Source organism: Mustelus asterias, chromosome 1, assembly GCF_964213995.1.
Source record: "Mustelus asterias chromosome 1, sMusAst1.hap1.1, whole genome shotgun sequence".
Classification (NCBI taxonomy): domain Eukaryota; kingdom Metazoa; phylum Chordata; class Chondrichthyes; order Carcharhiniformes; family Triakidae; genus Mustelus; species Mustelus asterias.
Genome location: NC_135801.1, coordinates 19,986,258 through 20,002,750, shown reverse-complemented (window position 1 = coordinate 20,002,750; position 16,493 = coordinate 19,986,258). Strand labels below are relative to the sequence as shown.

Below are 16,493 nucleotides of genomic sequence, written 5' to 3'. Positions count from 1 at the left end.
AACGTATATATACTTACGAGCAATAAGCTACCTTATGCGTAGGTGCACCACAAACATGTTTTATGAAATGTTTGATGTAAAATTGTATCATTTCCATTATTTGTGTTTTTGGTATAATAATTGGATAACTTAATTGGACTGTCTTCTGATGCACTGCCATTTTTCATTGTCTTTCCAAATGCCTTGTGAAAATATGATCAGATTTATTCTTTCTGTAGTCTCGCTAATATGGTTTTTAATTTAATGAGCCTGGTAGCACTGTTCTTAAGAATTTGTTCCTTTAATCCCTTGTAACTGCCTGACAGGTATGTGTTATTCCTGAATGAACAGAGAGCCAAGCTGAAAATTGAACATCCGGACCTCCCTTTTACAGAGATCACAAAGTTGCTGGGCACTCAGTGGTCACAACTCTCTCAGGAGGGAAAACAGGTGAGAAATGGCATGTTCTTTTATCGGAGCCACTTCTTATTTTCCCATCTAAATAATAAAATCCCTACAGTGCAGAAAGAGGCCATTTGACCCACCAAGTCTGCACTGACTCTCTGACAGTGTGCCTTACCCATGCCCTCATTCTTCAACTCTGTCCCCGTAACCCCACACATTTACCATGGTTAATCCATTTAATCTACACATCTTGGGACACTAAGAGGCAATTTAGCATGGCCAACTTACCTAAGGTTTCAAAGCGATCTTTCACTGTTCACAGTGCTCAGCAAAAGTATATACCAGTGATAAGGAAGGATGGTAGAAAAAGAGATAATCAGCCATGGATATCTAAGGAAATAAAGGAGGGTATCAAATTGAAAGAAAATGCATACAAAGTGGCAAAGATTAGTGGGAACCTAGAGGATTGGGAACTCTTTAAAGGTCAGCAGAAAGCCATGAAAAAAGCTATAAAGAAAAGTAAGATGGATTATGAGAGTAAATTAGCTCAGAATATAAAAACAGATAGCAAAAGTTTCTACAAATATATAAAACGAAAAAGAGTGGCTAAAGTAAACATTGGTCCTTTAGAGGATGAGAAGGGGGATGTAATAACTGGAAATGAGAAAATGGCTGAGGCATTGAACAAGTATTTTGTGTCGGTCTTCACAGTGGAAGACACAAATAACACCAAAAATTGATGACAGGAAGGCTATGGCAGGTGAGGACCTAGAAACTATCATTATCACGAAAGAGGCAGTGTTGGGCAAGTTAATGGGGCTAAAAGTAGACAAGTCTCCTGGTTCTGATGGAATGCATCCCAGGGTACTAAAAGAGATGGCGGGAGAAATAGCAAATGCACTAGTTGTAATTTACCAAAATTCGCTGGACTCTGTGGTAGTTCCTGCAGATTGGAAAACAGCAAATGTGACGCCACCATTTAAAAAAGGAGGTAGACAAAAGGCGGGTAACTATAGGCCAGTTGCCTTAACTTCTGTAGTAGGGAAAATGCTTGAATCTATCGTCAAGGAAGAAATAGCGAGACATCTGGATATAAATTGTCCCATTGGTAAGACGCAGCATGGGTTCATGAAGGGAAGGTCATGTTTGACTAATTTGGTGGAATTCTTTGAGAACATTACATGTGCAGTGGACAATGCGGAACCTGTGGATGTGGTGTATCTGGATTTCCAGAAGGCATTTGACAAGTGCCGCACCAAAGACTGTTACATAAGATAAAGGTGCACAGTGTTACGGGTAATGTATTAGCATGGATAGAGGATTGGTTAACTAACAAACCAAAGACTGGGGGTAAATGGGTGTTTTTCTGGTTGGTGATTAGTGGTGTGCCTGAGGGATCAGTGTTGGGACCACAATAATTTACGATTTACATAGATGATTTGGAGTTGGGGACCAAGTGTAGTGTGTCAAAATTCGCAGATGACACTAAGATGGGTGGCAGAGCAAAGCGTGCAGAGGATGCTGAAAGTCTGCAAAGGGATATAGATAGTCTAAGTGAGTGGGCGAGGGTCTGGCAGATGGAGTACAATTTTGGTAAATGTGAGGTCATCCATTTTGGTAGGAATAACAGCAAAATGGACTATTATTTGAATGGTAGAAAATTGCAGCATGCTGCTGTGCAGAGGGACGTGGGTGTCCTTGTGCAGGTGCAGCAGGTAATTAAGAAGGCAAATGGAATGTTGTCCTTCATTGCTTGAGGGATGGAGTTTAAAAACAGCGAGGTTATGTTGCAGCTGTATAACGTGCTGGTGAGGCCACACCTGGAGTACTGTGTACAGTTTTGGTCTCCTTACTTGAGAAAGGATATACTGGCATTGGAGGGGGTGCAGAGGAGGTTCACTAGGTTGACTCTGGAGTTGAGAGGGTTGGCTTATGAGGAGAGACTGAGTAGACTGGGGCTATACTCATTGGAATTCAGAAGAATGAAGGGAGATCTTATAGAACCATATAAGATTATGAAGGGAATAGATAAGATAGAAGCAAGGAAGTTGTTTCCACTGGCGGGTGAAGCTAGAATAGAACATGGCCTCAAAATAAGGGGGGGCAGATTTAGGACTGAGTTGAGGAGGAACTTCTTCACACAAAGGGTTGTGAATCTGTGGAATTCCCTGCCTAGTGAAACAGTTGAGGCTATCTCATTGAATGTTTTTAAGGCAAGGTTAGATACATTTTTGAACAGTAAAGGAATTAAGGGTTATGGTGAGCGGGCGGGTAAGTGGAGCTGAGTCCACAGAAAGATCAGCCATGATCTTATTGAATGGTGGAGCAGGCTCGAGGGGCCAGATGGCCTACTCCTGCTCCTAATTCTTCTGTTCTAACTTGCACATCTTTGGACTGTGGGAGGAAAGCGGAGCACCTAGAGAAAACCCACGCAGACACGAGGAAAATGTGCAAACTCCACATAGACAATCACCCGAGGCCAATCCCCAAACAAAACATGTCAGAGGATTCAGAGAAGGAAGAAAAGGGTGCGTCCTGGAATTTGCCATCAGGGTTCACTATAGTTGATCCTAACAGATCTTGATGCTCAGATTTGGGATTTATCCACTACAAAACAACAGCATTAAAAACAATTATTTCCAATATTTAGGCCCAGACAATTCAAACAGGAATAGTTAAGCAATCTAAATGCAAATTGGGCCAAGGGCTTTAAGGGAAATGTTACCTAATGCTATTGTCGGATGGCTGCATGTGGCCCTTAGTCTGCTGGCTTTGACTTTTCAGTTGAATGCCAATTCACTAGATGGCACTGCTCAACAGACTTTCATTCAGTGGTAGTCGCTGCTATTTAAAAGGACTAAGTGGGAGTAATTATTGCTTCTAGTAAGAACTGCAATTTGATAAAGATGAACAGACTGGATACACACCAGGAAAATGGTGATCCCCAAGAGATGTGAAAACATAACCGTAAAGTGTACCTCCAGAGTGAATTTACACATCCAGGCCCAAATTTAGGCTCTGGGTTTGAACTTGTGTTTTACGAGCTTCTCTTGTAAATCAAGCAGGGATAATCAAGGCAATCAAACAAAACGGATTCTGTGAAAACTTATGGACATTCTGGAATCTGCTGAGATCCTTGGATGCAGTGAGATGGTCAATTTTCAGGCTTGTACTAAAGTAAAGCACTGCTTGTGCTGGAAATTCGAAATACAAACAGAAAATGCTGTAAAATACTTGGCAGATCAGGAAGCATCTGTGGAGAGAGCATCAGAGCTAAATGTTTAGGTATATGACTTTGCTGAAAACCTTTGGCTACTGAAATGCAAACTAGTATAACTACTAAGATGTCCTGGCTTTTGTCTAAAATACAGATTGTAAATGGACAAAAATCTATTTATCACTAAAGTAGAGGAAGGAAGACCAATCATAATCCAAAATCCAAGACCGCAGTTTTCACCTCAGCTGTAAAAGCCTTCATAATCAGGGCCTCTGATTTATGATTTCCAGAGAATGTATTCCCAAAACATGTTCCGTTTTTAAAAGAAGACCTGGGAACCACAAGCAATAAAAACAGGCTCCTGACTTTTCAATTAGTGTATCCGAGTGGCATCGATTTTATAAAGAATTAAATACCTGTTCTTTTGCACAGCATTTAACAATGTAACGTGTTAAGGTTTCCTTACAGTTGGATTAAAAAATACCCCAGACTGTTTGGAGGTATTTGGGCAAACTATTGTAGAAGCTTGATTGGTGTAGGAAATAGGATATTAGCTGCACTAAATTAACAATGGTATCGATGTGCCAGGGTAATCTTAACTCTTGATGCAATCCCATTGAACAGGGGATGTAGATCGATCTCCTGTTGTATGCTGGCCCTGTAGTTTGAGTAAGAGACTTGCCATCATTATAACAGCATTTGTTTTAAAGACATAACTGACCAAGGCAAAATGTACAAAGCTTATTGATACTGGCAGATTCGGGTCTCTCAGCTATACTAGTGATATTATTTGCTGACCACTTCACATAAGAACATAAGAACATAAGAAATAGGAGCAGGAGTAGGCCATCTAGCCCCTCGAGCCTGCCCCGCCATTCAATAAGATCATGGCTGATCTGACGTGGATCAGTACCACTTACCCGCCTGATCCCCATAACCCTTAATTCCCTTACCGATCAGGAATCCATCCATCCGCGCTTTAAACATATTCAGCGAGGTAGCCTCCACCACCTCAGTGGGCAGAGAATTCCAGAGATTCACCACCCTCTGGGAGAAGAAGTTCCTCCTCAACTCTGTCTTAAACCGACCCCCCTTTATTTTGAGGCTGTGTCCTCTAGTTTTAACTTCCTTACTAAGTGGAAAGAATCTCTCCGCCTCCACCCTATCCAGCCCCCGCATTATCTTATAAGTCTCCATAAGATCCCCCCTCATCCTTCTAAACTCCAACGAGTACAAACCCAATCTCCTCAGCCTCTCCTCATAATCCAAACCCCTCATCTCAGGTATCAACCTGGTGAACCTTCTCTGCACTCCCTCCAATGCCAATATATCCTTCCTCATATAAGGGGACCAATAAATGAGTGACTTGCTTTGTTTTTCCTACTCCTAGTCCTCTTGCGTTCAGTTATGATAGTGATATGTATTTTACTTCTCCTGTTGACGTTGATGAATTTACTCTGTAATAACAGATTTGGTTTTCACTAAGCTTTCTTTCCTTTTTGTGAATAGAAGTATATTGATGAAGCAGAAAAAGACAAGCGGCGATACATTGAGGAGCTAAAGGCGTATCAAAATTCAGAAGCTTATCAAGCTTTCCTAAAGAGAAGAGCAATGAACAAAGTAAAAAACCTGTGTGGTAAGAGTCCAAAGCATTTGCTTTTTTATTGTACTTGATGCTTTAAACTTGCAGAGTTTATTTTGAAATGTTTAAAGGAAAAAGTCAAACGTGTTGCAAAGAGGGGAGAAAATCAATAGTTCTGCCACAAACAATATTCTGCCGATCGTTTGGATCTATGGATAAAAAGCAAAATATCAATGTTCAAAATCTTCAGTTGAAACAATACGGTTTTAGGTGTTCACCAACACATTTTAGTATCTGAGAAGAAAAAAAAGTTAAGATTTTGGGTGGAGACCTTACCAAATAACTGAAGAAGAATCTCCGTCTTCAGCATTGTATTTAATTTCCTCTGGAGAAATCCAGTTTATTACTGTGCTTGATTAATTGCTTGATGGGGAGGCAGTACCGCAGCAACTTCATCCAGTATTTCCTAGGTAACTCTCATTGGTGGTGACATAACTGTGCATAGTCTAGTCGCGATATGATACTGTATGTTACTTTATCATAACTGTAGCGTCCTGTATTTGCAGCTGTGCTAGCATTCTTGCTGCTGAAGTCAGACGGTTTAAGGTTCCAGCTCCAGTGTACTATTGAGGGAATGCAGCATTGTTAGCGATGTTAAACTGAAAAATTGCCAACCTATTCCAATGGTTTCATTGTCTGTTAACAGTAAGTAGTCTCACAACACCAGGTTAAAGCCCAACAAGTTTATTTGGTAGCATAAGCTCTCGGAGTGCTGCCCCTTCATCAGGTGAGTGCATTCACCTACACTCACCTGAGGAAAGAGCAGTGCACCGAAAGCTCGTACTACCAAATAAACCTGTTGGACTTTAACCTGGTATTGTGAAACTACTTACTATGCCCTCCCCGGTCCAACGCTGACAACTCCACATCATTGTTAAAGTGGAAGAGAAGGGAGTTTTTGTATTCTGGCAATAACTCTCAGCACATCCAACACCTCTTTAAATCGATTAAGCAGTCACTCATTTTATTGCTGTTTTTAGGATCTTGCCATAGTGCCACATTTACCTATGTAACAATAGGCACACCGTGCATCCGTGTACTTAATTTCATATGAAGCAGTTTGACTCCCTGGTTCAGGCATCATTACAACACTCAGCACTTTGTTGATTAATTGGTCACTGGGAAATTGCATGCGAGTGTCGGCAAGATGCTTGGCTGTGGACGTTGCAACCAAGCACCATTTCTTACCACGAGCGCATTTCCAACTTTAGCCAACTGTACAGTACCCGATTAATACAATGTCAGCAGTCCCATGGTATTGCTAATGACAGGGTGATAGATGCTCTGTTTTGCAATGTATACCTGTAAGATGCAGCAATATCCTTTTAAGGCTGCTCAGTATAATTGTTTGGGAAAGAAAGCCATTGAGGAATTGATGTTTAGTCAGGGCAGTTTGGAAATCAGAATATGCTCATCAGTTTAAGATTTCGGGAGCACATCACATCTTTTGGATTGTTTAGCGTTTGTACTTGTGATGAGTGCAGCTATTACTACATTAAAATTATGTAGTTTTATCACTTGACAGATGTCTACACCATCTTTTGCTATGTAGAACTTATAAATGTTACACATTTTATAAATTTTAATATCAGATATTTTTGAATTTGTGATTATGGGGGAAATTTGATGCTATCTCACGAGAGTGGAAGGAAGTAACTACTTCATAGCTAGCTAGACAGGCATGTGGAGCCACATAATCTTGAGCTAATATTCAATTAATCAGTATTAGAAATTGCAGTGTTTACATGCCAAAGAGGAGTTAATGTACTCTAGGCATCCTGCTGCTGTATGGCATCCAACTGTTCAGGATTAGTTTACAGTTAATGCAATATTTTGTTCCAATCAGGTGTGGAGTCTCTGGAAACTGAATTTGAAAGTGAAGCAATTTCACTGCCAGAAATTGGCGTAAGTAGAATTTTTATTTCATTAAACTTAATATGCAGAAATGGATAAACATTTTTTTTGCAAGGAAAGGGTAGTGGAAGTATACTTGTAGAGTTGTTCATTTTGGTAAAGGGAAGGAACTTAATTTTGTGTAGCACTATCCATGACCTCGGTGTGCTGATAGCGTGCAAGTACCTTTGAAGTATAGTCATTGTTGTAAGGAAATATAGCAGCCCATTTATAGCGGGGAAAAACCTGGGAACTACAGGTCGGTGAGCCTCACATCTGTGGGGGTAAGTTGTTGGAAGGTATTTTGAGAGACAGGATCTACGGGCATTTCCAGGACTGATTAGAAACAGTCAGCATGGCTTTGTGAATGGAAAATCGTGTCTCTCAAATTTGATTGAGTTTTTTGAAGGGGTAACCAATAAGGTAGATGAGGGCAGTGCAGTTGATGTTGTCTACATGGGCTTTAGCAAAGTCGTTGACAAGGTACCGCATGTTTGTGGGACTTGTTGCAAAAGGTTAAATCTCACGGGATCCAGGGTGAAGTATCTAAATGGATACAAAATTGGCTTGATGACAGAAGCCAGAGGGTGGTTGTAGAGGGTTGTTTTTCAGATTGGAGGCCTGTGACCAGTGGTATGTCTCAGGGATCGGTGCTGGGTCCATTGTTATTTGTCATTTCTATTAATGATTTGGATGAGAATATAGGAGGCATGGTTAGTAAGTTTGCAGATGACCCCAAGATTGGTGGCATAGTGGACAGTGAAGAAGGTTATCTCGGATTGCAAAGGGATCTTGATCAATTGGGCCAGTGGGCTGATGAATGGCAGATGGAGTTTAATTTCGATAAATGGGAGGTGATGCATTTTGGTCGATTGAACCAGGGCAGGACTTGTTCAGTTAATGGTAGGGCTTTGGGGAGAGTTACAGAACAAAGAGATCTAGGAGTACATGTTCATAGCGCCTTGAAAGTGGAGTCATAGGTGGACAGAGTGGTGAAGAAAGCATTCGGCATGCTTGGTTTCATTGGTCAGAACATTGAATACAGGAGGTGGGACATCTTGATGAAGTTGTATAAGACATTGGTAAGGCCACACTTGGAATACTGTGTACAGTTCTGGTCACCTATTATGAAAAGGATACTATTAAACTAGAAAGAGTGCAGAAGAGATTTACTAGGATGCTACCAGGACTTGATGGTTTGAGTTGTAAGGAGAGGCTGGATAGACTGGGACTTTTTTCTCTTGAGCGTTGGAAACTTAGAGGTGATCTTAGAGGTCTATAAAATAATGAGGGACATAGATCAGCTGGATAGTCAATATCTTTTCCCAAAGGTAAGGGAGACTAAAACGAGAGGGCAAAGGTTTAAGGTGAGAGGAGAGAGATACAAAAGTGTCCAGAGGGGCAATATTTTCACAGAGAGTGGTGAGTGTCTGGAACAAACTGCCACAGGTAGTAGTAGAGGCAGGTACAATTTTGTCTTTTAAAAAGAGTTTAGACAGTTACATGGGTAAGATGGATATAGAGGAATATGGGCCAAATGCGGGCAATTGGGACTAGCTTAGGGCTTTAAAAAAAAAGGGCGGCATGGACAATTTGGACCGATGGGCCTGTTTCCATGCTGTAAACCTCTATGACTCTATACACAGTAAAGTCCCACAAACAGCAATTAAATGAATGCATTATGTATGTTATTTTTGGGAGTGTTGGTTGAGCGATCAGTTTTGGTCAGGACACTGGTGAACTCCCCCACTTCTCTTCAGATAGTGTATGCGATATTTCTACCTGAATGTTTAAACTGGTCCATGATTTAAATCTCATCTGAAAGATAGCACCTTAAACATAAACAGGAGCATTCCCCCAGTATTGCACTGAAGTGACTATCTGGTTGGACTCTGTGCTCAAGTATCTAGAATAGGGTTCCAAGCCAAAACTGATACACAACCTCAATAGTATGCTGTCCTTTTTATGGTAATGTCATATAAAAATGGCTCATGGTTAATAGTACCCCAAGGTGGTTTCCTCATGATTGTGAGAGGCCTCCAACACTTGGAGATGTGCAAATGTTTTACATGAGTTTGCAAATATCTTGAGCTGCAATTTGTATGCTTCAGCAAATGGAGGAAAGGTTTCTGGAAATATTGTAAAATGTTCCCTTCATTCTGATTATAATTATTCTGAGTTTTAAAATGTTATTTCACACAAACTGGCTAGATAGGATAAATATCCCTTTTTCACATCCTCTTTTATGCAAATCCTGAGTGGTCTCATAACCAAGGACAGCGGTAATCGAACTGCCCCCTGGCCTTCCTACATTTACAACTTTTGACTGTCCATTGGGGCATACAAAAGCGACACAACTCCTCAAAGAACAAAGAAAGAACAAAGAACAGTACAGCACAGGAACAGATCCTTCGGCCCTCCAAGCCCGTGCCGCTCCCTGGTCCAAACTAGACCATTCTTTTGTATCCCTCCATTCCCACTCCGTTCATATGGCTGTCTAGATAAGTCTTAAACGTTCTCAGTGTGTCCGCCTCCACCACCTTGCCTGGCAGCGCATTCCAGGCCCCCACCACCCTCTGTGTAAAATATGTCCTTCTGATATCTGTGTTAAACCTCCCCCCCTTCACCTTGAACCTATGACCCCTCGTGAACGTCACCACCGACCTGGGGAAAAGCTTCCCACCGTTCCTCGTTGTGACATCTCACAGAAGCCTGGCTCAGATCAAGAGCTTTAGAGGTGGAGGGAATATACTCCTGTTGCTGCACACATGGGTTTCCCAAACCTCTTTATTTTCTTCAGACATTTAGTTTTGACCCTGAAATTATTTGGTTGACTAGAACAAGCCATAGTCCACCACTATGAGGTTATATTTATCAGGAAAGGCATCACTTTTCCCTTGAAAAGAGAAGGCTGAAGAGTGACCTCATGGAGATCTTCAAAATTATGAAAGATTGTGATAAACTAAACACAGCCAGAGTGTTTCCACATGTTGAGTAAAACAGAACTGGAGGCCATTGATGTAAAATAGTCACCAATTAAGGGCGGCACAGTGGTTAGCATTGCTGCCTCACAGCACCAGGGACCCAGGTTCAATTCCGACCTTGGATGACTGTCTGTGTGAAGTTTGCATATTCTCCGTGTCTGCATGGGTTTCCTCCTGCACTCCAAAGATGTGCGGGTTAGGTTGATTGGCCATGTTAAATTGCCCCTTAACGTCAGGGTGATTAGCAGGATGTGAATACATGGGGTTATGTGGATAGGATCTGGGTGGGATTGTTATCGATGCAGGCTCAATGGGTTGAATGGCCTCCTTCTGCACTGTAGGGTTTTATGATTCTAATTAATCAAATAGAAAAATCAGAAGAAATTTCTTCACCCACAGAGTGGTGAGAATGTGGAATTTGCTACAAGGAGTATTTGAATAGTATAGATGCATTTAAGGGGAAGCTAGGTAAGCATACAAGGGAAAAAGGAATAGACAGTTGCACTAACAGTTAGATGAAAGGATAAGAGGAGGTTTGATTGAAGCATAAAGACCAGCGAGGACTGGTTGGGCAAAATGGTTTCTGTTCTATATATATATTCTACTTAATTATGCACAAACTAGATGCGAATGGACATCACTATGTAATTATTTATTACATTTTCAATTACCATTAAAACAAAACCTAACTTGCACAGTTTACTTCCACATTATGGTAGAAAGTTGTGTTATAATATTTTAGCCACTTCAAAACATTGTACAAATCATAGAGTGAATGTTTTATATTCGCTAAGCACAAGGCAACCTTTTTATGCTTAATATGACATTCTTTAATAATTGACACAAATGGCTCAGTATTTTATACATTGGTTCAATTTCAGTTCTGGTTTTGAAATCCTGCTTTTGTAGTTCTGAAAATAACTAGCCGTCAAAAAAAGGCAACCTTGTAAGTGGGGTAAATTGAAGGGTAAATAATTGGGTCTTTTTGTTAAGCAGGGTGAGGACAACAATGGCCTGTACTGCAAAACATGTAATCAGTACTTTAGCTCATTACATAACAAGAAGGAACATCTTTTTGGAAGACAGCATTTGCAGAACTTGACAGGTAAAAGATTTCAACATGTTTCCTGATTTCTGGGCACGTAGATTTGAAAATATTTCAGTAAAATCTAAATAACATAATGGTATCAGAAAGGTTAGAGATTAATTCAACTCTGCAACTGCACAAGACTTTATGAAATATTATATATAATGTATGTGTATATATATATATGTGGCTTTTCGATTAGTGTGAGTAGTCTTGCACTTGTTTGCATAAAGGCTTACATCATGTACTCAGATTTCTGTTGATGCTACATAGTCAAATATCAAAATCATAGAATCCTACAGTGCAGAAGGAGGCCATTCGGCCCATCGAGTCCACGCCGACCACAATCCCATCCAGGCCCTATCTCCATAACCCCAAGTATTTACCCGAGCTAGCCCCCCTGACACTAAGGGGCAATTTAACATGGCCAATCCGCTTAACCTGCACATTTTTCGGCTGTGGGAGGAAACTGGAGCGCCCGGAGGGAACCTATGCAGATACGGGGAAAATGTGCAAACTCCACACAGACAGTGGCCCACGCCGGGAATTGAACCCGGGTCCTTGGTGCTGTGGGGCAGCAGTGCTTGCCACCGTGCTGCCCTATCAGTTTAAAAAATATTGTGAACAAAACAACCTACAAACATTCAAATTAAGGTTATGTTTTTCAACGTGCTATATAAAAGTATCCTCAGAAATAATGAAAATTACAGTCCCATGTCCGTGCTGAATGAACATCTGACTCGAACAACTAGCTGACTTAATCAATGCATAGCTGCATTCCAACATGACGCAATGTGTAAAATATATAGTCAGTAATTTGCTTGTATTATTTCTTCACTGACAGAAGTTTTTCAAATGTTTAATGCAATTCTTCATGTCAATGATAAAACTCCACACCGGCTTTTGTGTAATGTAATATATGAACAATTTTTGTATCTGATGTGATATAATGCGTGCACAACTTTATGACTAACATGTCATGAGATCAGGTCCAGTGATATATATATTTGACACTGCAGAAGGACTAAGTAAACCATTTTAATTCCTTTCAACCTTGAGATGTGTTGTGGTGCATTTTGAATTTGTGGGGTCAAGTTTATTGCGTTTTTGTTGAGATTGCTTTTTTTATTAGTAACGGTGTCATGACTTTATTGCACACTAGAGCCGAAAAGTGTAGAATCATCAGATTATATGTATGTTGACATTTATATTTTGGAGGGGCCTGCATATCTATTAGCTAAAGGTAATTTGGATCAGATTTGCTATTCCAAAATACATCTGAATTGATTGCCAAAATAATGGTCTGGATTTTGTAGTGTTAAATGGTAAGGCATTATGACATGGTAAATCTGGCAGAAGCCCTGCTCCTCCACCATGTATGCTGTTGCAGTCTGACACTATAATCACGAATGGCATGAAGTTTGAGTAATTACCTTCTAGTTCCACACGAAAAACAGCTGAAATTTTAACAGTAAGATGTGATAATTACTGCTGGACAACCTTTAGTACCCTGAAAAGTTAATTTTAAAACTTATGGAGTTTTATTCCCTCAGAAGAAACTTGATATTGGAATTTTCTTTTTTGGTGTCTTTGTCTGTATTTCCTGATCATTATTTTGCTTTAAACTCATTTATCTTTCTTGATTTTTATCTCTGCTTAGACTCTGCATGGTTCAGTTGGAGCCTTTATTCTGATTACTAAAGAGCCTTGCTGTTTCATGCCCTCTTCATAGATACCCTAAAGAGGGCACCACATTGAACAGATACCAGATGATGGGAAGTTTCTGTTGACAAATCTGGGCAGCAGCTTACATGCAATATCTGTTCCCTCTCATCTGAGACAGAAATCTTAGGTCATTGAATTTAATTCTGGACCCAGCTCATTTTCTTCCTTACTTATATTTAAGATTGCATTTGAAGTACTTTATAATGCGAAATAATATGTAATCCTGATGCACTGCTGTGAGCTACCAGTCTCTTCCCACTTCAATTGCCCTTTTCCACTTTGCTCTCATATCCCATTTTTAACTTTTCCCACATGCATCCATCAAGTCTTTCCTTAAATGCATCAGTACTCTGGACCTAAACTACTCCATGCAGCAGCAGCCATTCCACGTTCTCACCACTGCAAATTAATTCCTCCTGAGTTCTTTATTAGTGTTGATATATTTCTGGCCCCTTTATTGCAGACTCGCCCACAACTAGAAACACATTGGACATGGAGAAAATTGACCTAGCAAACATTTTGTGATTTATTGGATCTTTTATCAGGTCTTCTCTGAACACCTACAGCCTACTCACCCCTTCTTGATAGCTACATGCCCTCTATTCTGGCAATATTCTAGTATGTTTTCTGCTCTTGTTCTGCAACATGGAGATCAGAACCATACATATTACTCGAACCAAGGTTCTGTATGCATTTGACGTGACCTCCCTGCTTTTGTTTTGTATTCCTTCAAAAAAATGAATCACTGTTCTTTGTTTGCATTTTTGATGGTATCATTAATTTGCACCAATACTTTTAATGATTTACATATCTGAGTGCATAGATCTCTTCCTTTACCTCATTGTGTTGCCTACTATCCTGAAGATGTGTTGCCTACCATCTGAAGATGTTAAATATTTTATTCACTGGGACTAACATGAGGTTGTCCTGTGGCAATCCTGTTTCAAGGACTTAAATTGTAGTTTTATTTAAAAAATCCACCGTAACTTGCGATACAATTGCATCTTTTCTAAGATGAAGCATATCTTCCTGCAGCATAGGTTGTAAAATCAACAGTCATGCGAACTATGCAGTATCTTTTCAGTGATCACTGACCCTGGCACCCATCAAAAAAAAAAGAGCTACCCATGTGACAAAGTCAATGTAAAGCTCAATTGCAATTATCAAAATAGACTTGAGCACTGGAAAAGGGCCATGCCATCCCTCGACCAGTTTTGACTTCCACGACAAAACTAACGAAACTAGTGAAACTTTGGTTAAGAACTGACACTGGTATTATCCAAGTGGTCATTCTTCACATTTGAAACTACATACCGATGGAATTCTCCCCAAAAAATCCGAAGTGTCAAATTCAGGTGAAAACTGGAGTAAATCGCGCTGGTTTTTCCAGCATGTTTCCCGAAATGAATCTCCCACATTCTGTGCACCGCAGAGGCTACCAGCATGAATATCATTAAATTTCAGGGGGCAGGGCCTATTCCTGCCAGAGAGGCTGAAATCAGCGCGCTGAGCGGGCCACTGCACATCAGCCGATCTGTCAGTGCTGAGATCAGCGCTGCACACAGTGACCCTGCACTGAAGGCCTCCCGATTGCTGGCGAGCCCCATGACCCCCCCCCCCCCCCCCAACGCCAGTTCTCTGCACCCCCACGGCCCGATTGCTGCCTCCCCTACCCCCGACCATTCTCGGGCCCAGCCCCAATGTCCCCCCTCCTGACGGCCCGCTGCGATATCCAGCTCCCGCGCAGTCCTGACCCCTGCCCACCTTGATCGCTGCCCTCCCCCTTCCCCCACCAATCCTGACTGCAGAGTGACAGCGGGACACTCCACCCCCACCAATCGCCCCCTTGGCCCCACCCCTTGACACTGCCCCATGCCCAATGGGCAGTGCCCAAGGTTCCCCTTGGCCAATGCCCAGGGGACACCATGTTGGCACCCCACCCTCTGGGGGGGCCCCGATTGGCCACCTTCACTCCAGCGGGGTCGGGCCGCTGGTTCTCCAAAAGTGGGGAGCTACGGTAAACCCCACTGGAGTGAAATACTCCTGGTGGAGGTAGGGGTAGAGGCTAACAGACCTGGCGACTTCAGCCCCGGACCCACTAACCACATTTAAAATATATTTAAATTAGAATTAAAATACTTATCCCGCCGCTTTCCAGTGTGGAGTAGGCTCCGCCGGAAATCTGCCGCTGGGAGATGTTATCATGGCGGGAATCGCCTGCCGCGGGATTCGCCCAGCCCACTGCGCTAAAAAGTTAGCACAGCGGGATGGGAGAATCACCCCCAGAATGTTTGTCCATGAAGGTTTCGGTAAATGGATGTACAATCAAATATGATCCTTTCATTCTCTAATTTGCTTGTTAATAACCACCTTTGGGAGCCCTTGCTTATTTCCTCCCTCTTCTCAATTCCTTTTTCCAATCGAGGGTTTTTAAGGTCAACTGTGTACCCCATCTGACACTCCAAATGAGATTAGCAAATTGAGTCAAAATGTGGGTCTGTACCTGGGACCTTCAATATCTGTTAGGATTGATTACCTCATCACGTTACTGCAGTTACCCACTGAACCACCAGAATGCTCCAATGTTCTTTTCTTGGGTGTTTTCACTCTCACTTCAGGCCACAAGTTAGATTTTGTCTTTTGGGAATAATCAGACTGTTCTTGTGACAGAGCTTCAGTGTTAACATTTTCTGACAGCTCCCTGCAGCACCGCAGACAACGCTTCCTGACCAGCTGAAGCATTAAGTCAGTGCTGTTAGTAAGCCACATCACTGTGGAGATTGGTGTGTAACTGAAGCTTTTGGTTTCAAAGGAGAGAAGGAACTCTGAAATCTTGCTGGATGGGGGCCTGGGGCAGTGGTGGGCATGGTCTGGGAATAAAGACAGTAGGAGGTATGAAAAGCAACTGTACAAAAGATTTGAAGAGTTTAGAAAGCTCTCTTGTGAGTAATGTAATAATGAAAATATCTTACTTTTGTAGGGGGGGCACAACATTAATGTCGCTGTGGTCCAAGAGCATGATTGAATTGCCATTGGTAGAATACAATTCTATTATATACAGACACCACAGTATTCTTTCTTGCTTCAGATTGTCTTGCATTATTATTTGCACAAAACTGGATCCAGTCAAAGCAGCAATAGCTTGTCGATATAACTTTTCTATCCAAACCTCGTCCACTTTAGAAAACTTCAGGTTCGGATTTGCATCATATTTCATCTTGATTGCAATATGTATTTCTGCTGCACAGACTGGTTAGACAGCAGTAGCTGCTGCATTGGTCTGAGCAAGGCAATAGCATGATAATACTTCCTGCCTTGAACCTGTTCTGTAACCAGGAGAGAGCTCTTTCAATGCCTTTAAGAACATAAGAAATAGGAGCAGGAGTAGGCCATCTAGCCCCTCGAGCCTGCCCCGCCATTCAATAAGATCATGGCTGATCTGAAGTGGATCAGTTCCACTTACCCGCCTGATCCCTATAACCCCTAATTCCCTTACCGATCAGGAATCCATCTATCCGTGATTTAAACATATTCAACGAGGTAGCCTCCACCACTTCAGTG

General features: G+C 41.6%; 1 protein-coding gene across 3 annotated transcripts in view; it reads left to right on the top strand.

Moving 5' to 3' along the window:
• Positions 1-16,493, top strand: part of LOC144492052 (SWI/SNF-related matrix-associated actin-dependent regulator of chromatin subfamily E member 1-related-like) — a 50,466-nt gene that overhangs the window by 18,826 nt on the left and 15,147 nt on the right. The window contains exons 5-8 of one of the 3 annotated variants that reach the window (XM_078210206.1): positions 306-429; positions 5,111-5,237; positions 7,090-7,148; positions 11,117-11,225. In XM_078210206.1, coding sequence (XP_078066332.1) covers positions 306-429; positions 5,111-5,237; positions 7,090-7,148; positions 11,117-11,225 — 419 coding nt within the window. Of the gene's footprint in view, positions 1-305; positions 430-5,110; positions 5,238-7,089; positions 7,149-11,113; positions 11,226-16,493 lie in introns of all 3 variants that reach the window. The other 2 variants (XM_078210205.1, XM_078210207.1) reach the window with 2 other exon arrangements.